Source organism: Lemur catta, chromosome 4, assembly GCF_020740605.2.
Source record: "Lemur catta isolate mLemCat1 chromosome 4, mLemCat1.pri, whole genome shotgun sequence".
Classification (NCBI taxonomy): domain Eukaryota; kingdom Metazoa; phylum Chordata; class Mammalia; order Primates; family Lemuridae; genus Lemur; species Lemur catta.
In genome coordinates, this window is record NC_059131.1 from 41,124,428 (window position 1) to 41,146,908 (window position 22,481).

A 22,481-nucleotide genomic window follows, 5' to 3' on the forward strand; every position below is an offset into this window, starting at 1 on the left:
GGGGGGGAATCAGTAGGGTTTTAATCTGCCTGAGAAATCCAACCTTTTTGTTTAAATTTTGTTTTTACACAACACTTCACTACCACATTTTGAGTCTGAAAAACCACTAACAGTCTAAACTCTTGCCTTCCAAAGGAGGATTCTAAAGCTAAGAGAGGGTAAATAAAACCAAGATGACAATGTTGGTGACAAAGCCAGGTACAGAAAACAGAGGTGTTTTAACTAGCCCTCATTGCCTCTCATGAAAGGTCCAGAAGGACAAGAGGTTTTAAGTAAAAGCAAGTTTTAAGACTACCTTTCTTCAACTCCTTTCATTCTCTACATGGGTGATATAAGTTACCTGCCAATATTTCACTTACAGTGTTCATGAGATCTCAGATGTCTTTATTGCCATTTTCCAAAGATCACTAATTTGTTCTTATTTTCTCTAATTTGTTTCCTCCCTTCTTAAAAATGTGCCCTGTGATATATTACATCACACAATCTCTCTTGATCAGGCAGTTCTAATATTTAAACTGCACAAGAGAGCCTGTATTATATCACAGGGCCAATTTTTAAAACACACAGAAATAAATCTTTCTTCAGAGATGCTAAACAGACCTGCAAGTATAGAGACGGATTGAAACTACTAAAATGAAGTAAAAAGTCAAAAGGGGGGCCAAATGTAGAGCCTGAGTATCTCCCAGACCAGAACTTGGTCCCAAATACACCTGTGATGCCCAGATTAGGGGTGCACACTTCTGGTCAGGGCTATAGTCCCAGTGTCTCTGAACAGCATTTACATTCTCATCTTCTTTAGGAATGTACCTGACCTATACAACTATTTCCAGTACTTTACAAACTACTCAACAGTTTCTACAGAAAGATACAAACTGGTTTATGTGAAGCTCTGCAGGATTAAAAAAAAAAATAACAACCATAGTTTACCAGAGTAGGAATGGTTCTCAGGAATTATTTAGATCAACTCCCTCATTTCACTCACAAGAATATTAAAACACATGATTAACTTTCTCACAGCCACAGAGCTAGTGAGAGAAACTAGATTTTATTTTCATTACTACCTTCCATTCTTTTACAAAGTACTAAATAAGATCACTACTCAGCTAGCGTCACACATTTTGGCATTATTTAGATGTTCACTTATGCAACACACAAGGCTTAAAAAATAACAAGCACTACTATAAACAGGTCACCTTAACATGACTTAGGAGAAGAAAACATACCCAAGATCACAACATGTCCCACCAAGTTCAAAATGTTTCACAGTACAATCCCAAGAGCTGTTTTCCAGCATTTAACCACCATTCCAAAATAAAGTTCTACCCGATAGCACTTCTTGCTGGTAATTTACATAAAAATGGTTATGGGTTCATAGGTATTAAGCCATCTAACAGCAATCCTACCTAAACATCAAGCACTTTTTCCACTGTATTTTTAGCCCTTTCTAGGTAGGAACTACTTTTATGTAACAAGCCAAAACAAAAACAAAACTCTGATAATAAATATTCCAGAAAACAATGCTTAACTATGCCTGTGTAGATTCTAGATTCATAAATCCAAACCAGATATGCCTACACACCATGGCATGTTTATATACTGTACATCTAAAAGAAGTTGTTTGTGCCCCCCAAAATAGTATTCTCTGGCAGTCTAAACCTAGTGATGAAAATGGGGAATTACTGGAATAGACAAAATAACTTTATTTTTACTGTACCCAAGTAACACAAAAACCTAGAAGGCTACTTGAAAAAGCATTTTAATTTTAATCATTTATAAAATATTCTTCTGTTTTGACTAAAAGTGGTTCTTCTCCCTGTTGCATTCCTTTCCACCACCACCCCCCTCCCCAATTCTCCTAAGGACTGTAACACTACAAACTTCTTACTCTCTTCAAGAGGAGCGCTGTTAACCTTGACATTTTATGGTCACTCTTTGAAGAGGACAAATTAAGTGCTTTAGTTTTGCTTCTTTTTAACGAAAAAAGTAATTAGTCCCACCACCCACCCCAAGAGGATATGAGAAATCTGTCAGAGGCCCCTAATAACTGGCAGATAAGAATCATCCTGTGAGGAAATATAGACAAGACTATTGCATTACAAAACCCTGAGTCATCACCCGGTTCACTCAGCAGATTTGGGTAAACACTGAATAAGTAATTTACATCTTGTGTGTTCACCCATCCATACCCACATGCATGAACATACAATGTTACCAGACTTTATGTACAGTTAACCAAACAAGATACAGCAAAATTCTTTTTAAACAAGTTCTTCTGACACAGGGAACATGCCCATCTAGCAAATAAAGTGTCTAATCTTTCCCCCCTGCCTCCCCGACTGTATTTTCATTCGGGTTTTTTCCCTTAATTTCAGTAACACTATAGTTTGCAGCTAGTTTATAAAGAACAGAGCTTCTGAAACTGACGTAGGTGATCTATGTTCATCTGAGCCACTCAAAAATTAACACAAGAGTGATACTAACAACGCCCAGGACAACCGGACAGCGCTCTTTCCTAGTTTCCTTAACATCGTAAAGGTCTCTCCAAAAGAAATGTCACAACGGGAGCAACATACACTTTCTTCAGGTTCTAAAACATTCTCAACAATAACGTCTAATCTACAGCCCAAGAGTACACTGAGGCTTTTCAAACAAATCCACAAAGACTGAGCAGCGCCCCCCACTCCCCCCCAGAAAAGCAGAACCCAGAAGCTTCCCTACGGCCTCCTTTCCCATTGAGAAAGTTACTAAACGCCAAACGAGACGTGAAGGAACAGGCATCGTAGGGGAAGAAAGAACCGGAGGAAGCACAGAGAGAAGTAGAGAAGTCAGGAGTTCCTTCTCCCAAAAACGAATCCTCTCTGCCCCGCCTCCCCCACGCGCAAAGGAAAACCTGTGGGAACGGCTCACCTCCCTCCCTCGGGGCCCCGCAGGTCGGAAGACAACAACCCGAACGCTAGGGGAGAAGCGGCTAGGGAGGACGTAGAGGGCTGGTAAAGACCCGGGAGGTCCCGTAGGAAAGTGGCAAGGACAAGGCGTGAGTGCCTCACAGGCTTCTGTCAAGACCCTGGGACCACTGCACGGGGACATCCCGCAGCCAGGACAGAGCTGAGGATCCAGCCGTCCCGACAAAAAGCCGCCCCCGCCCCGACGCCCTCCCACCGCGCCGTCGCCCCCGACCCGGCCCGCGGGCCCAGGCACACTTACGTGGAGAGTTTCCTGGTCCAGAAAAGGCCCCCGGGCCACAGCTCTTGGAGCTGCACGGCTCGGCCCAGGTTGCTTTTGATCTGGGCCAGCTGTAAGTCGGACTCGGCGTCCAGCCGCTCGGCGTAGGGCAGCAGCTTGTTGTAGACGATCTCCTTCTGCGGGACGAAGCCCCGCGGGCCCAGCCCGGGACGCCCGCCCGGCTCCGGGGGATCGCCGCCTCCCGCCAGCTCGGCCGGCTCCATGAGCCCAGGGACTCCCCCCGACCCCCTCCCACCCCAACCCTCCCCGGCCCCCACCCCTCTCCGGGCTCCGCCTCCTCCGCGTCGTCGTCGCCCCGCGGCCGCCGGCGGCCCGTCGCCCTCGGCCCGACCGCTGGGACCCCTCCCCTAGCCGGCGCGCTGCTGGGCCCCGCGCGAACCCCGGTTCGTTGGTGGCGGCAGCCGCCGCTCTGCCCGCCCCGCACCGGCTCGGCTGGTGACGCCGCAGCCGCCGGGCCCAGAGGTTCCGGACCGGCCTAAGTCACTTCCGGGGCGGGGCCGCGACGTCGGAGGAGGCGGTGGCGGCGGCCGCGGGAGTCCAAGGGGCAGCGCCTTCCTCGCCGAGGGCCGGGCTTGGCGCCCCCACCCCCGGGCTTCACCGGCTCTGCGCTAGGCTGCCCCACCGGAAGCACAAGGCCGAATTCCAAGCTATTGTCCTGCCGAGCCTGAGGTCGCGCGTCCCCGCGGCTGCCCTCTGGAGCCCATCCGTAGTCGCCGTGGCCTCCGGCGAGAGGCCTGGTCCCTTTCGCCAAGTAACCCTTTCCTTCTAGGCTACAAGAGGTTATGGAAAAGCCTGATGCCCTGTATCCATCCCATTTGTTCCATATTGATTTTTTATTCTGTTCCCTTTAAGCCCCCGTCTTTCTGGTATTCTGACCGCCATCATTCCGTAGAAAGGACCATTTATCCATTCAGTAAATACTAATTGAACAGCTGTTTTGTGTGGAAGACGCTACGTTTAGGCTCTTGAGATGGAACGTTTAAGAGCACTTAGTTTCTCCAGGGACTTCAGTCAAGCGGAGAGATAGACTAGTGAATTACGAGACAATGCTCTTAATTGCTAGATAAGTACGGGAACTCCAAAGAGGAGTTCAAACTGGAGGGGTGTCTGGTAGTTTCCTAGAAGTGATACTTAAATTAAGCTGTAAAGATTGACTGCAAAGTTGGTTAGAAAAAGAAGGAAGGAGAACATAAATTTCACCTGAGAGAAGGGTGCTGAGGCTGCAAGCATGTATTCTAAGAATCCAAAAAGTTTAGAATGGCTTAAGATTGCTCCCAAGAGAGGGAAGTGGAGAAATGAGCCTGAGAAGGAAATGCTAGGGAATTTAGAGCTTTATCCTCAAGACAAGAAACTTCTGAAAGATTTCAAGCATAGGAGTGGCATGATATAACTTAGATTTTTGAAGAATTACTTTGGCTTTGTGTGGAGAAGAGATTGGAACAGACAAGATTGGGAACTGGAGGACTCCTTAAGATATGACATAATGATGACCTGGATGTGAATTGAAATTGTTAGAGAGCTATATTGGCAGAATAGCCTGGCTTGGTAGTTGATGGAATGTGAAGAGTGAGAGGGAGGAAACAGGTGATGCCAGATTTCTGGCTTTGGAAGCTGGGTAGATAGTGAAGTCCACTGAGATAGGGAACACAATAGGAAGGGCTTGGCAGGCAGAATGCCTGTGGGATGGGTAAGAGTGTTGACATATGGATGAGGAGGGTGATCCACACTGGAATGCGAATTAGCATGGCGGTGGACAGGAGGGAATGAGATATACAGTATGTAAAGAATAGGGCCCTTAACAGGGCTCTGAGGACAACCCCATATTTAAGGATGGACGGAAAGAGACTAGATTCATTCTCCTGACCATGTCATGGTGATACCAATTTAGACTCTTCTGCTTCTTTCAAATGATATTTTTCAAATTGCCACTTGTGCCTATTTCATCTTAATTACTGGACAATTGTGAATGAAATAATATGGGCATGTTTCTGGTTATAGAGCATATTAGTTTTTTTTAAGGCCCAAACTAAGAAGATAAAGAGCAGGTTTTTAAGTGTAATTATCATCATGAAAATGAGATGTTCCAAGGTGAAGATACCAAATCTATTATAGGGATATTAGTAGACCCCAAATGCACATTTCTCTATCGTCTGCCCAATAAAACTCCTATTTAATAATAAATGATAAACTAAATAATTTAGCCATTGGTTATTTAGTGATTACTACATGCCAGGAAATATGTTAACTTCTTTTATGTATTTTCCATTACTTTTTCACAGTGACCATATGAAATAGATATTATTCTTTTCCTTTTATAAATGAAGAAACTGAGCCTTGGAAACATTATTTTCCCTAGACCTGCAGCTAGTAGGTGGTCTCCAGCAATGACAACCTGGTTAGTTATTTCTTGTCCTAAAGGAAGATATTATATCCGCTGTTGTAAAAGTTCGTTCTATCAAATATACCTAATGTACATCCTAACCTGATATGATGTGTATGTGATACAATCAATATTTAGTGGTTTGTGTCTGTATAATCATTGTTTTAATTTCACTTTAAATTTTTACAGAGTTTGATCTTTTAATGATTAGCTGTGCATATTTCCTCTTCTGTGAATTGTCTGTTCAAATCTTACTGATCTCATAATTATTAATATACACTATATACATGAGTGAGCATTTGCTTTTAATGCTGTATGCCCCTTTTGTGGAAAGCAAAGATATTTTTAATACTAGTAACATCTGGATTTCTCTTTATGATTTTTACTTCTAGAAGTTCTTACCTATCCTGTAATTTTCTTAGGTTTTAGGTTAACTTATATTTTCTTATGATTTGATATGGTTGGAATTTTTTCAATTTGTTCTTTATTTTTTTAATTTTTAATTTTTATTTTTTTTATTTTAATATTAAAATATTTTTCAGGGCTAGTTGATTCAGCAGGTGAGTTGTTACACCCAATTAGTTCTTTATTAATACATATGGAATTTATGTAGAAATTTATTAAGTGGTTTGAGCTAACACACATATACGTTACCTCCTCCCTACTCTAACCACTACCGCTACCACCACCACCAAATAGCTAATCAAATTTTAAAAATTAAATTAAAGAAAGAATGGACAGAGAAAGGGGAGCTAGGCCACAAAGAATATTGACAAGATGAAGTCAGAGAGGTAGGAGGACTTCTAGAGGAAAGTAGGTATTGCCAAAACCAAACTGTTTCAAATGGAAGAATTGAGCAATCCTGCCAAAGGTGACTGATAGGTCAAATGAGACAAAGTGTTTATTGGATAAAGAGTTTATTAATAAAGAAGATAAGAACAGTTTGGGTGGAGTGTAGGAATGGAAATCTGATTACAGTGACAAAGAACAAATGAGAAGTAAATAAATAAGGCATCAAATATGAACAACCTTTTTTAAAAAAAGTTGGGTGGAGAAAAAGAGGAGAGATAAGGGGGTACTTGGAATAAAAAGAAGGACTTTACGATGGTGGAATATATTTAAATGTCTTTAAATATTGGTGAGAAGGAGTCAATGGAGAGAGAGGTTAAAGATACACGAGCGAGGATGACAAAGAGTGAGAGAGACTGCAGAGTCACTGGCCTTTAGTAGTAAACCAAACTGTGCTTCCCTTGTCAGAGGAAGAAAACAGGGAAGGATAGATGCAGATGCAGGAAAGTTTGTAGATTTGGTGCTAGAAGTAGAAGTTTTTCTCTGATGATTTCTATTTTTTCCTGTAAAACAAGAGAATAATTATGGGAGAAGTGGTGGGTAGATTTGAGGGAATTGGAGATGGCTTAGAGTAGTCTCAGAATACAGAAAATTGATTAGAAAAACATTAAAATTGCTTGGCAGTTCCAGTTAAAAATTCTGGAACCACGAATTTACTATCATCTGTCTGCACAATTTAGTGATTTAGCAGTCCAGGATTGGATGACATACAGGCTAGTATAATAGAATGACAAAGGAGCAAGAGAATGTTATTTATGTTAGGGGTGGTGACTGTAGTGGTGTTAGCTACCATTTATTGAGCACTTCTCTCCACCAGTGCTTTTCCTACATTTACCTCATTGAATTCTCTAAATAGATATAATTGAGTTGAGCATATTTGAAAAAGAGTGATTAAAGTCTAAGTTGGTTGAAGTCCAAGTGAAAGGAGTAGAGAGTTGATAGGGAGAAAGTAGAGAGGTCAAGGGACTTAGATCTTAAGGGCAAAACAAGGACAATATGAAAGCATTGGCCTGAACAAGGGCTCTAGAAGAACAGGAATGCTTGGATTTAAGATTTCAAAGAAGTGGTGCCAGGTTATGTCAAACTCTCTGGAAGCAGACATGTGAACTTTCAAAAAAAGTATCGGAGCAAAAGAAATGAAGTCTCTTCCTGTTATTCTACACAAAATTTAATAGAAAACACTATTGAAGTGCTTCCAGGTGAGAAAATTGGAAGACTTTCAGTTTCTTTGGGGGACCTAGTCTGCTCATCAGTGGAGACAGTGAGGTTAAGTTTCTCATCTCAGTCCAACTCCCAAGCATTTTCATCTCTTGGAGGTCTGGAGACTCTGCCAAAGGAAAACAGCCCATTATCCTTTTAGCCAGACCCTGAGGGAGATATTGAAGTCTTATCAGACCCCTCAAGGAAGTGGATTGTAATTGCTCTTCCTGGAAGACCCAGAAAATGTAGTGGCCCTTCGAGGAAAACATTCTGAAGAGAGAGGTTCCTCCTCAAGCTGGAAGAATTGACAGAGATAATTATCAATCAAATATTGATGTCTTTGATGTGCTTATTGGCACACTACTTGATAATCCACTTATTAGCAGTGAATAAAAATGACAGTTGTTGGCCGGCGCGGTGGCTCACGCCTGTAATCCTAGCCCTCTGGGAGGCCGAGACGGGTGGATCGCTCGAGGTCAGGAGTTCAAGACCAGCCTGAGCGAGACCCCGTCTCTACTAAAAATAGAAATAAAAATTATCTGGACAACTAAAAATATATATAAAAAAAAATTGGCCGGGCATGGTGGCGCATGCCTGTAGTCCCAGCTACTCGGGAGGCTGAGGCAGGAGGATCGCTTAAGCCCAGGACTTTGAGGTTGCTGTGAGCTAGGCTGACGCCACGGTACTCACTCTAGCCTGGGCAACAAAGTGAGACTCTGTCTCAAAAAAAAAAAAAAAAAATGACAGTTGTTAACGTCATGTCCTGCCCTACCTTAATTTTACCTGTATATGACATATACATCATCATATTGGCGCTGAGGATATATTGGCAAGTGGATGAATCTCTGTTGCCAGAAACATAATCTTTAGGAGTATTTAAATTTTATTAGAATGACTCATTCTAATGTAATAAAATATCAAGACTTCTGCTGAGTTGCAGATTAAAGGCACAAGAATATTAGATTGGAGAAACTTTGAGGGCTTTCTTTTCCTAGTTTCTATATGATTTTTTAAAATTTATTTTATTTTATTTATTTTTTGAGACAGGCTCTTGCTATGTTGCCCAGGCTAATGTCAAACTCAAACTACTAGGCTCAAGTGATCCTTCCAACTCAGCTTCCTAAGTAGCTGGCATTACAGGTACATACCACTGTGCCTGGTTCCTATATAATTTTTAAATTTTGAATTTTTTATCCAAAAATCCTTCTCATTTAACCGTAATATCCACTCCACTTCATTTGAACTAGAGTATATTTGGAGTTCAATCTTTAATAAGGAGGAAATCAGAGCTAAAGGAATGAATTTTTCTGTCATTTTATAGTTTTTGTTAGGCATTCTGACATTCACTAAAATGTGGCTAGGTGAGGTTTTTTTTTTTAATTTTGCAGGGGATCTGTGTTCTTGACTCAAAAGGTTTATATCATTCATAACTTATACAAAAATTTCAGCTTTTCTATTTTTGCAGTTTCTTTGTACTCCTTCTTGTAGAATTCCTATTATAATTTGTTGTACCTTCTCATTCTAATATCCATATTCCTTACTTACATTTTGCAAGTCTTTGTCTACCTTATTCTGGATAAATTTATCAGAACTATTTCTAGTTCTTGAATTCTTTGTTCATCTGTTTCTGATGGGCTGTTTAACCTGACCATTGAGATTTTCATTTCAATGACTGTATTTTTTTTTTTTTTTTTTTTTTTGAGACAGAGTCTCGCTGTGTTGCCCAGGCTAGAGTGAGTGCCGTGGCGTCAGCCTAGCTCACAGCAACCTCAAACTCCTGGGCTTAAGCGATCCTACTGCCTCAGCCTCCCCAGTAACTGGGACTACAGGCATGAGCCACCATGCCCGGATAATTTTTTCTATATATGTTTTTTAGTTGGCCAGATAATTTATTTCTATTTTTAGTAGAGACGGGGTCTCGCTCTTGCTGAGGCTGGTCTCGAACTCCTGACCTCAAGCGATCCACCTGCCTCGGCCTCCCAGAGGGCTAAGATTACAGGCCTGAGCCACTGCGCCCGGCCTCAATGACTGTATTTTTAATTTTAGGAGTTCTATTTTATTTTTTTCCAAATCTACCTATTCTGTTTTTCATTGAGTTTTGTTCTTTATGGTTCCAATGATTTCTTTAATCATTTTAGACACACTTAATTATTTTAAACAACCATATTTAGACATGCTTTCTATAATCTCAGATTCTTAGGGGTGCTGTTGTGTTTACTGACTTTTGCTCATGGTAGATCACTTACTTGTGTTTTGTAATTTTCTGTATTAGGAGATCATCTTTGAAAGGGATTTTGTTTCTCTGTGAAAATCCCATGTAACACAGGGCAATCTTTTTGTTTGCTTGCACTCCATAGAAGTTTCACAGGCCCAGTATCAATCAATATTTATGCTCATTTTTCAGCTAGTATAAATTAGGATTTCTGTCCTATGCAGATTTCAAGCCTGGGAATTCAACCCTTGGAGAATTCTGTTTTTATGCAGTTTTTTACCTCCAACTCTGTTGGGTCCAAGCCTTCAACTTTTACCCCTGATAGATACTAAAACCCAAGTCATTTGCTGTTGTTTCCTCTTCCGGTAACATTACCCCAGAGTTAATCCAGAGTCAGCTCACACACATCATTCTGGCCTTCCTTTCCTCTTTGTTTCTGGCATCTGGAGATTTTCCTTTTTTGTGTGTGAGCTCATCTATGATTATCATTTGTTGTTGTTGTGTTTAATATAGCCATTCCTATAGAAGAGGGTTTCTTTTCTGCATTTGCTCAGTCTGCCATGTATAAAACTAAAGACCCTTAAGGAATGAACCTCTAACTGTAAAATAATAGACATTATTGAGAGCAAAAAGGAGTAATTATGAACAACTAAGAGCCTTCTTAGACTTCTCATCAAATCACATAAATGATTAGTGAGTGATACCTATCCACCAGGCTATACAATCATGTGCAGCATGGCAATGTTTGGGTCAACAGTAGACTGCATTGTGGTCTCCAACAATAGACTTCTATGCAACAGTGGTCCCATAGGATTATAATGCAGCTGAAAAATTCCTACTGCACAGTGATATCCTAGCCATCCTAATGTCCTAGCACAACACATTACTCATGTGTTCATGGTGATGCTGGTGTAAACAAACCTACCGTGCTGCAAGTCATATAAAACTATAGCACATATAATCATGTACAGTACATAATACTTAATAATAAACAACCATGTTACTGGTTTATGTATTTACTATACTATATTTTTTATCTTTATTTTAGAGTGTACTCCTTCTACTTATAAAAAGAAAAGTTAACTGTAAAAACAGCCTCAGGCAGGTCCCTGAAGAGATATTCCAGAAGAAGGCATTGTTATCATAGGAGGTTACAGCTCCATGCATGTTATTGCCCCTGAAGACCTTCCAGTGGGACAAGATGTGGAGGTGGAAGAGATGGATATTGATGATCCTGACCCCATGTAAGCCTAAGCTAATACATGTGTTTGTGTCTTAGTTTTTAACAAAAAAGTTTTAAAAGTAAACAAAAAATTTTGGCCAAGCAAAGGGACTCATGCCTGTAATCCCAGGACTTTGAGAGGCCAAGGCAGGAGGATCATTTGAGACCAGGAATTCAAATCTGCAGTGAGCTATGACCCTGCCACTGCACTCCAGCCTGGGTGACAGAGCAAGACCCTGTCTCAAAAAAATAATAATAAAAAAATAAAAATAGAGAAAAGCTTACAGCATAACTATATAAGGAAAGAAAATATTTTTGTGCAGCTATACAATGTGAATTTTAAGCTGGGTGTTACTACAAAGGAGTCAAAAAGTTAAATTTAAAATTTATAAAGTAAAAATGTGGCCGGGCGTGGTGGCTCATGCCTATAATCCTAGCACTCTGGGAGGCCAAGGCAGGTGGATCGTTTGAGCTCAGGAGTTTGAGACCAGCCTGAGCAAAAATGAGACTCCGTCTCTACTAAAAAATAGAAAGAAATTATATGGACAACTAAAAACATATATATAGAAAATTAGCCAGGCATGGTGGTGCATGCCTGTAGTCCCAGCTACTCGGGAGGCTGAGGCAGGAGGATCGCTTGAGTCCAGGAGTTTGAGGTTGCTGTGAGCTAGGCTGATGCCACAGCACTCTAGCCTGGGCAACAGAGTGAGACTCTGTCTCAAAAAAAAAAAAATTACAGTAAGTTAAGGTTAATTTATTATTGAAGAAATAAAATATTTCTTTATAAATTTAGAGTAGTCTAGGTATACAGTGTTATAAAGTCCACAGTAGTGCACAGTAATGTCCTAGGCCTTCACACTTACTCATCACTCACTCACCTGACTCATCCAGGGAAATTCCAGTCTTGCAAGCCGCATCCACAGTTAGTGCCCTATACAGGTGTACCATTTTATGTCTTTTATACTATATTTTCACTGTACCTTTTCCGTGTCTAGATATATTTAGATACACAAATACCATTGTGTTACAGTTGCCTACAGTATTCACCACAGTAACATACCGTACAGGTTTGTAGCCTAGTATCAATAGGCTACACCATATAGCCAAGGTGTGCAGTAGACCATACCATCTAGGTTTGTGTAAGTATACTCCATGATGTTTGCACAATAAAATCACCTAACGACGAGTTTCTCAGAGCTTATCTTCATCATTAAGTGATGCGTGACTATATTTATTTAGCGATAAAAACAACTTATTATTTATTTTAAAAATACCTATTTGATATTTAAATGCTGTAATAAAAGAGTTTTTCAGCACCACCAAAGCTCTTTGTGTTTCTTCTTTTTGACAAGCTGTGAATAATGTGGGTGGTGACAGCTTCCCTCATAATCAAATATAGTAAAGAGATGTATTGTATTTTTTAATGGTAGTTGAATAAATTCACAATAGAGTCAGTGAAGTGATAATAATTAACGCACAAAGAGGACGTACACTCTTTCCACCTACCCTCAGTTTTCATATGTATAAATAGAACAGGCTTTGCTTATTGGCAGAGAATGGAATTGTCTGCATGAATAATTTTAATAGCCAGCAAGACATTTACACTTGATCACATCTGATGCTTGAAATGCCACCATTTGCAATCTGTTTCTTTTTTTTTTTTTTTTTCCGCAACAGAGTCTCACTCTGCCACCCTGGATAAAGTGCAGTTGGTGTCATCATAGCTCACTGCAACCTCAAACTCCTAGGCTCAAGTGTTCCTCCTGCCTCAACATTTCCAGTAGCTGGGACCACAGGCCTGTGCCATGACACCCAGCTAATTTTTCTATTTTTAGTAAAGATGAGGTCTCACTCTTGCTCAAGCTGGTCTTGAAAGCCTGAGTTCAAGCGATCCTCCCCCCTAGGCCTCCCAGAGTGCTAGGATTACAGACATGAGCCACTTCGCCTGGCTGTAATCTGTTTCTTTGTACTAAGCAGAATCTCTTTAGAAATTTACAGACTTATAAGAGGGGTAATTTTTCAAATCTCTAATTCTCCGGAGTGAATTATATATTTATCAATTCAATAAACATTTATTGAGTGCCTCCAGAGTGCCAAGTTAGAGATCATAAGATGAATGACACAGTACTTGTCCTCAAGGAGCTCGCTTTCTAGTAGACTGACAGACATGTAAACACACAAGTTAAAATTGTAGCCAAATGTCAACTGGGATCTCCCTGCATCTTAAGATCTTTAGTTAAAACTAATTGAAACTCCTTTCCACAGACTGAAAAATTCAATGGTTTACCCAATATTCCCTTCAGTTTTGAAGGCTAGGGGCTTATGCTTTTATGGTCACTCCCAACTCTAAACTTTAGCTTCTATTAAACTAGTTCTGTTGAGTGAATTCCTTTCTATGAGCCTTCTGTTGTCCCTGTTGTGGCACTGCGTCAACCCGAACATGAAACCTGGCTATTGTTCTTAATTTTCACAATTTCTATACAAAAAACCATTCACACAAGGCTATGTGCGTATGTGTGTGTGTTTAAGTAAAATGTAAATAGGTTCAGGGGGGCAAGGGATTTATATGCTAGAAATACAAGCAACTTAAAATTTAACATAAAATGTTAACATATTTCTTTTCTTGGAAGATCCATTTCTGTGCTTGCTTTGGCAGCACGTATACTAAAATTGAAATGATATGGACTCTGGGAGGCCGAGGCAGGAGGATTGCTCGAGGTCAGGAGTTCGAGACCAGCCTCAGCAAGAACAAGACGCCGTCTCTACTAAAAATAGAAAGAAATTATCTGGACAACTAAAATATATATATGGAAAAAATTAGCCGGGCATGTTAGCACATGCCTGTAGTCCCAGCTACTTGAAAGGCTAAGGCAGAAGATCGCTTAAGCCCAGGACTTTGAGGTTGCTGTGAGCTAGGCTGATGCCACGGCACTCACTCTAGCCCAGGCAGCAGAGCGAGACTCTGTCTCCAAAAAAAAAAAGAAATGATATGGAGAGATAATGCATGGCCCCTGCATGAGGATGACATGAAAATTCGTGAAGCATTCCAAAATTTTTAAAATTAATAAAATAAAAAAATCCATTTCTGCGTGATTCCTGTTATTATGAAACTCACTGATGAGTGGGGCACTCAGACATTAAACATTGTATTGATGTTCTACAGGTATTTAGTTATAATTTTGTTAGATGCCTTTTTTTTTTTTTTGAGAAAGGGTTTCACTCTGTCACCCAGGCTGGAGTGCAGTGACACAATTGTTGTTCACTGCAGCCTCAAACTCCTGAGCTTACGCTATCCTCCCACCTCAGCCTCGTGAGTAGCTGGGACTACACGTGTGCACCACCACTCCTGGCTATGTTAGATGCTTTAATCGGCTAAAGGATACTCTGATTGTTTAGAACAGGGAGGCCTCGAAAGATTTCTTTCAGGAAATAATATTTGCTGAATGAAGACTTGGGGAGAAGGATGATTAAAAATGATCCACCTAAAAACATAGTGTGAATGGAGGCTTGAATTAGAGGAAGAATTTGGCTTGTACGAGAAGCTCAGGAAAGACCAAAGCGCTCAGGGAAGAGAGATTAAGGCTGAGGAGGTAAGCAGAGTTAGATCATGTAGGACCTTCTAAACTAAGTTAAGAATTTTGGATTTTATTCTCAAAGCTATTTCAGATAAATGAATATAATGCTGTGGGTAGTAACCAAATACTTGGGGGAAGCTGAAGAGATGACATTTAGGTCTTCAAGTCTTGAAGTCAAATGGGTTGATATATCCCTGGCAGAGGCATCAGTATGTGGAAAAGCCTGGAGTTTTTAGCGGGTCCAGTTAGGCCAGAGAACAATGAGTACAGTGTGGTAGAAGCATAAAAAGTGTGGATCATGGCAAGAGAAAAAACGAGGTAAACTGAGGCCAGATTACAAATGGTCATATATGCCCTGCTAAACTGCAGGAGGTTTATCCTGCAAGTGTGGAGACAGAGTGCTAGAGACATGAGGTGAGGAGCCTTGTGCTTTAAAAAGGTAACTCTGGGCATCATCATCATCATCATCATCATTATAACAAAGATATTGAGTGTATTGAAAGGGCAACCAGTGATGAACAGTGAGGTGTTTTAGAGGTAAATGATGAAGGCAAAAAAAAAAAAAAATGCCGGCCAGGCATGATGGCTGAGCCCTATAATCCTAGCACTTTGGGAGGCCAAGGCGGGAGGATCGCTTGAGTTCGAGACCAGCCTGAGCAGGAGCGAGACCCTGTCTCTACTAAAAATAGAAAGAAATTAGCCAAACAACTAAAAATATATAGAAAAAATTAGCCAGGCATGGTGGCGCATGCCTGTAGTCCCAGCTACTCGGGAGGCTGAAGCAGGAGGATTGCTTGAGGCAAGGAGTTTGAGGTTGCTGTGAGCTAGGCTGATGCCACGGCACTCTAGCCTGGGCAACAGACGGAGACCCTGTCTCAACAAAAAAAAAAAAAAGAAAAAGAGAAAAAGAAAAAAAAAATCACTTGGTAGTTCATATTAGGAACAAGAGCCAGTTTAAACTTGACACCAAAACTGGGTGAGGAAATTATAGACCAATCCTATTTGAACATAGATGGAAAATTTCTTAACAAAAATTCTAGAAAATTGGATACAAAGTGTATATATAAAAAAATAATAATATATCGAGACCAAGAATGGTTTATCCCCAGGACATAGGGCTAGTTCAGTGTTAGAAAATCTACCAATAAAATCCACCATATCAATGCAAAAAAGTCCCCAACATCTTTTTTTTTTTGAGACAGAGTCTCGCTCTGTTGCCTGGGTTACAGTGTTGTGGCATCAGCCTCGCTCATAGCAACCTCAAACTCCTGGGTTCAAGTGATCCTCCTGCCTCAGCCTCCAGAGTAGCTGGGACTACAGGTACACATCACCACGCCCAACTAATTTTTTCTATTTTTAGTGGAGACGGGATCTTGCTCTTGCTCAGGTTGGTCTCCAACTCCTGAGCTCAAGTGATCCTCCCACCTCGTCCTCCCAGAGTGCTCGGATTACAGGCATGAGACACCACCCCCAGCCCAAAAAGCAATATTCCAAACCCAGTCATTTCATTTCCGTCATTACTCAAACATGCAGTGGAAGGACTATCAGGCCCACCATCCACTATTATAATCCACCGTGAGCCAATACACTAATAAAAAGACATATCTGTCAAGAACAAAAGTAAGTTTTGTAGACAGTTCTTAAGTTATACATTCTAAGTGTGTATTACATAGTAATACAAAGAATATATTTGCCCAATTTTGCTAGGGTGTGGTCCTACTAAAAATACAACTAATTTATTTATTCAGAACACTTGTATTAATAGTAATGGACATCTGTAATTGTTTCTGGCTGTCCATCATCTGAACCCACTTGCTAGATTTGGGAAATCTCCCATTAATTAGGTCTTTGTGGGAAGTTGGTTCCTCCTTCTAACTTAAGAAGCCTAAGGGTGAAATTCACCCTCTACTACTGTCCTAACAGCTTTGTGATCCAGATTTGGCAACCATATACTTTGAATATTGAGCAATTGATGCTAAGATGAAGGGATGCTGGATGATATTGATCTGCAGTGGCTATGGTATTGGCAGTTTGGCAACATGGCTGTGCTTATGTGAGCAATGGCCACCCATATGGCCACTGTGTCAAATAGTAGAGGTGGCATATGTTGGTGGCAGCAACAGCATCTTCATCATATTGTTTCTGCCTCCCCCACTCCCTCAGTTCCAACCCATTACCTGAGAATGTTTCTCATCATTTCTCACCAATTCTGTGAGTTACCTGAGATTTTTCAATAAACTCATCTTCCATTTATCTTCAATAAACTCATGTTAGCCAGAGTTTGTTACTGACAATCAAGATAGTTGACATATCAAGAACCCTTGCTTTCAGTAAATCAGTTTAAGGTAGTGGTTTAGAGAGCTCCTACTCCCAGAGTTTCTGATTTAGTAGGTCTGAGATGGGGCCTGAGCATTTTCATTTCTAACAAGTTCCCAATAATGTTGATACTGCTGGTGAAGGGGCCACATTTGATCTTCATCAGGAATGGTGTGACTTTATAGTTTTCTCTCAAACAACTGCTGAATAGTGTTCCATTGTATGACTATACCGTAGTTTACTTATCCATTCATCTGTTGATGGACATTTTGGTTGTTTCTAGTTTCTGGCTATTACACATAAAGCTTCTATGAATAGTGATGTACAAGTCTTTGTATGGACATATATTTCCTTTTCTCTTGGGTAAATACCTAGAAGTAGAATGGCTGGATCATATCCAGGCCGCTCCAATCTTTGGGCTCTCTGTTCATGACTGAAGGAGAAGGGAGAGACTAGAGAGTGACACAGAGGGATCCCACTGCCACTGCTTTGCAAATCAAAAGATGAGCAACTCCCCATAGTTTCTGTTTTCTCAGAGTAGTAGGCAACATCCTCTGTTGAGAGCAGAGGGTTGTGGGAAAGATGTGGAAAGTGTAAGGAAAAAGTAGAAAGTTGGGAATTTGTAGAGTCAGGAAGAAAATAATTTGGGAAAGAGGCTGTATAAGATGGCAAACTGGCAGGAGAGAGGTCATGCTAGGGGTGGACTATGGAATTATTTTCTAAATGTTTTATTAATGAGAGGCAATAATTGGAATTTATATCATTGGAATGTTTTGACCTCTACCAAGATCTACTTCAAAAGGAAAATATTTTGAGTAGCAGTTGAAAATGGAATGAAATGATCAGGCCTTCAATGAAACTGTTCTTTATTAGCGCAAAACCACTTTAGCATAACAATTTCTTTCCCAAATTACTCTAGTACTGAACAACTGAAACTCAATCTCCCCTAGCCTAACACACCCACAAACTAGACCTCTAGCATTACACTACAACTTCCCCCATCAAACAAAACAGGAAGAGTGGTTATGTTTTGCTGATAGTGTTAGATGGTCTGTCACGTAGAATTTCCGTTACATTCTACATAGCAAGTTGGTATTCTTCGTGACAGGTCTTGATGTATATGTTTTCAATGCTGTCATGACAAGAGTGTCTTTCCATTTTCACAGGAATGTCTCATGAAAACAAGACATAAAATATATTTAATAGAAGTTTCAAGAATTTGCTATCTGAAGGATATATTTTTAGTGTATTTTCTGACTCTCATATTTGCTAAACTCCAGCTGCAGCACTTGTCTCAGAGGACTCCTCTACCCTGCCCATTTATCCCATTATTACTTTCAGTTGTGAGATGAAGATGTTCTCTATAAAAAAAAATTGGTTCCTGTAAATAAACAAATATCCAAACAGCTATTTTATTCTCTTAGTTAATCTCAAGTAAATCAGAGAAAAGATTTTAGCATGTAAAACACATTCACACCTGCAGTGACCTTGATATTTTTCTCAATGCATAAATCATTATCACATTTCTTAGTTTTCTACCACATGAAATAATGAAACTTAAAATATGCCCTTTCTAGGCCAGGTGCAGTGGCTCACACCTGTAATCCTAGCACTCTGGGAGGCTAAGGTGGGAGGATCCCTCGAGGTCAGGAGTTCGAGACCAGCCTGAGCAAGAGCAAGACCCCATCTCTACTAAAAATAGAAAGAAATTAGTCAGACAACTAAAAATATACATAGAAGAAAATTAGCTGGGCATGGTGGCGCATGCCTGTAGTCCCAGCTACTCGGGAGGCTGAGGCAGGAAGATCCCTTGAGCCCAGGAGTTTGAGGTTGCTGTGAGCCCGGCAACAGAATGAGACTCTGTCTCAAAAAAAAAAAAAAAAAATTAAAAAAAAAGTGCCCTTTCTGGACACAATTAATTCAGTGCTATTAATTTTTTACTTTTATGAATTTTGTAATATATAACTTTTCATGTATTTCCAAAGTCTTTTTTTTGAGATAAGAGTTTCACCTGGTCGCCCAGGCTAGAGTGCCATGGTGTCAGCCTAGCTCACAGCAACCTCAAACTCCTGGGCTCAAGTAATCTTCCTGCCTCAGCCTCCTGAGTAGCTGGAACTACAGGCGCATGTCACCGTGCCTGGATAACTTTTTCTATTTGTCTTTTTTTTTCTTTCTTTAACTTCTATATCCAGTGGCAGCAATAATTTTTTCCATTTTTAGTAGAGACGGGGTCTCACTGTTGCTCAGGCTGGTCTCGAACTCCTGAGCTGAAGTGATCCTCCTGCCTCAGACTTCCACAGTGCTAGGATTACAGGCACGAGCCACCGCATTCTGGCATGGGATCCACAGATTTTATCCGATTTTTTTTTTTTTTTTTGAGACAGAGTCTCACTCTGTTGCCCAGCCTAGAGTGCCGTGGCATCAGCCTAGCTCACAACAACTTCAAACTCCTGGGCTCCAGCGATCCTACTGCCTCAGCCTCCCGAGTAGCTGGGATTACAGGCATGTACCACCATGCCCGGCTAATTTTTTCTATATATGTATATATGTTTTTAGCTGTCCGTATAATTTCTTTTCTATTTTTAGTAGAGACGGAGTCTCGCTCTTGCTCAGGCTGGTCTCGAACTCCTGAGCTCAAACAATCCGCCCGCCTCGGCCTCCCAGAGTGCTAGGATTACAGGCGTGAGCCACCGTGCCCATCCTTTATCTGATTTTCAAAGAGGTCTGTGATCATAAAAGGAATTAAAACCACTTGACCAGAGTTTGGGGCCTTAGTAAAAGAGAGGATGAGCAGGATTGGGTGTGATTTGGCAAGTGGCAGGTCACTGGTAATCTTAAAGAAAAAAATAGATTCTGAAAAATGAGGAAAGCAGAAGCCATATCCCCAAAAACTAAGGAGTGAGCAGGTGGAGAGGAAGTGGAGGTAGTTAATATAGACTTTTCCTTCCAGAAATGTATCAGTGAATAATTTAAGGAACAATAGGATCGAGGGAAGGGTTTTTGTTTTTGTTTCTGTTTTGGATAGGAGACACTTGAGCATATTTACAGAGAAAGAGGTGAAAAAGGGGTGATTAATAGAGGAAGTGGGGGAGTGTCTGCATAGTCTAGTTTCATGCTGTGGCAGCAACCACAAAATATTAGTGACTTAACACATAAAAGTTTATTTCCTGCAGATGCAAACTCTAGTGTGGATTGCTGTCCTCTGCTCTGAGACTCATTAATCCAGGCCGCTTCAATCTTTGGGCTCTCTGTTCACGACTGAAGGGGAGGGAGAGACTAGAGAGTGACGCAGAGGGATCCCACTGCCACTGCTTTGAAGTGACACCTGTTACTTCCACTCATGTTTCACTAGTGAGAACGCGTCACATGGCCATGCTTAACTGGGGGGAGGGGCAGGCAAGTGTAGAAGAAATATGAAAAGGGATTTGGTGAGTACATGTTTATATCTGCTACATAAGGAGATCAAGAAAAAAGCAAAATACATTCTGGGAAGATGGAAATGTTATAGTTCTTGAATATTCCCAAATCTTCCCACAAAAACAGGTAGAGTAACTTTGATAGGAAAATCTCAAACCCACAAACAATAAGTTTAGATAGCAAGGGGTGAGCCCCCCAATATACACACATGGGGACACATGGTGATAGCGACAAGATTCACATGTGGGAGGAGGCAGAGGGAGCCCAAACAAAACAAAACACCAAATTACCAAAAGATGCCCCCCAAAAGGAGGAGCCCTACTTGGTATGTGAAATCTTAGGGGCTCATATGAGAGTGGCAGTCAAAATTGGGAGAAGCTTTTGGGGTCTATTTTACAGGTGAACATATGGGAAGTATGGGAAAATTAAATGGTTTTAGAATGTTCTGCCCCTTTGAGACAGTGTTAGGATGGTCTAGACCTGTGGTCTCCAGCCCCCAGGAGGCGGACTGGCACCAGTTCATGGCCTGTTAGGAACCTGGCCACACAACAGGAGGTGAGTGGACAGGTGAGCAAGCAAAACTCCATCTGTATTCACAGCTGCTCCCCATCACTCGCATCATTGCATAAGCTCTGCCTCCTGTCAGATCAGCGGCAGCGTTAGATTCTCATAGGAGCACAAACCCTACCGTAAACTGCGCATTGGAGGGATCTAGGTTGTTGGCTCCTTATGAGAATCTAATGCCTGATGATCTGAGGTGGAGCTGAGGCAGTGATGCCAGTGCTGGGGAGCAGCTGCAAATCCAGATTAGCATTAGCAGAGAGGTTTGACTGCACGATAAATGTAATGTGCTTGAATCATCCCGAAACCATCCCACTGTCCCCCTAACCTCAGTCAGTGGAAAAATTGTCCTCCATGAAACCGGTCCCTGTGCCAAAACTGTTGGGGACCACTGATCTAGACAGTATATATTCTCAAAACCTACCTCAGCACCCTTCCAGGATCAAGCCCTGCATAGGAGACAAGCTGCTAGGACAAGACATGAACTAGGCCCCATTTTATCACCACTACAAATAGTTAATTAAAGAAACTCCAAATCTGAAAATTCATCCCCTACTCTGTTTTCCATAATAACTATATTCAGCAGCATTGTCCAATCTCACGTTTCAGAGGATTTGCCATGAGACTACCTGGCACCATTAAGATCCTGGAACAATGAAATGTAGTCAACATGGAGACCCTCTCTCTCAGTATCAAATTCCTAGGGAAAATTAAAGTCTAGAGATTAAAACCTCATACAAATTAAGCCTAAAGGAATTAAATTCACTTGCCCTTGAGATTTAAACCTCAAAGAAATTAATGTTCTGAATTCATCCTCTCCATAGTTTACTCAATCTTAATTAAAGGGGTTCTTAAGGCTTCAATAGGGTTAGAAGTTTTTTAAGCAGTTTCATCTTGAACAGAAATTTTGTTAGTTTAATATCAAGTCTCTCACTGAGCTTCTTAAGAGTCTAAAAAGTAAATAAGACACCAAATGATTACAGCTCTGTCCCCACACACATCATATTTAGAAACAGCTATTTCCCAGACTCTTGTGTAGTTATTCTAAGAAAAGTCATGTTCCCAGAGTCCATTAATTGATGTTGTCAAATACCATGTCAGAGACTAATGTCAGAGGTTGGAGAGAGAGAAATTCTGAGTTTTAGCTTTACCAAGATGGTCCATCTGACATGAGGTTCTGGAATCCATGAACTATGTACATAAAACATTACTAGGACATGTTAAATTTGGCACTTTGAATTTTCCATCTCTATGAGGAAGATTTACCTATTCACATTAACTCCTCTCTCAGAGTGGCTGGAGGGCAGTGGCGTGATCATAGCTTACTGCACCCTGGAACTCCTGGCCTCAAGCAATCCTCCCACCTCAGCCTCCCGAGTAGCTAGGACTACAAGCATGCACCATAACTCCCAGCTAATTTTTTGTTTATCTATTTCTTTTTTTAGAAATGGGGGTCTTGCTATGTTGCCCAGTCTGGTCTCCAACTTCTGGCCTCAAGTGATATTC

At 41.0% G+C, this 22,481-nt stretch overlaps 1 protein-coding gene and 1 pseudogene across 1 annotated transcript in view; one reads left to right on the plus strand and one right to left on the minus strand.

Moving 5' to 3' along the window:
• PSME4 (proteasome activator subunit 4) overlaps positions 1–3,446 on the minus strand; it is a 100,054-nt gene extending 96,608 nt beyond the window's left edge. The window contains 1 exon segment of the mRNA XM_045549600.1: positions 3,205–3,446. Coding sequence (XP_045405556.1) covers positions 3,205–3,446 — 242 coding nt within the window.
• A 10,616-nt stretch (positions 3,447–14,062) lies between these two features.
• LOC123637601 lies at positions 14,063–14,162 on the plus strand (annotated as a pseudogene).
• Positions 14,163–22,481: the final 8,319 nt, after the last annotated feature.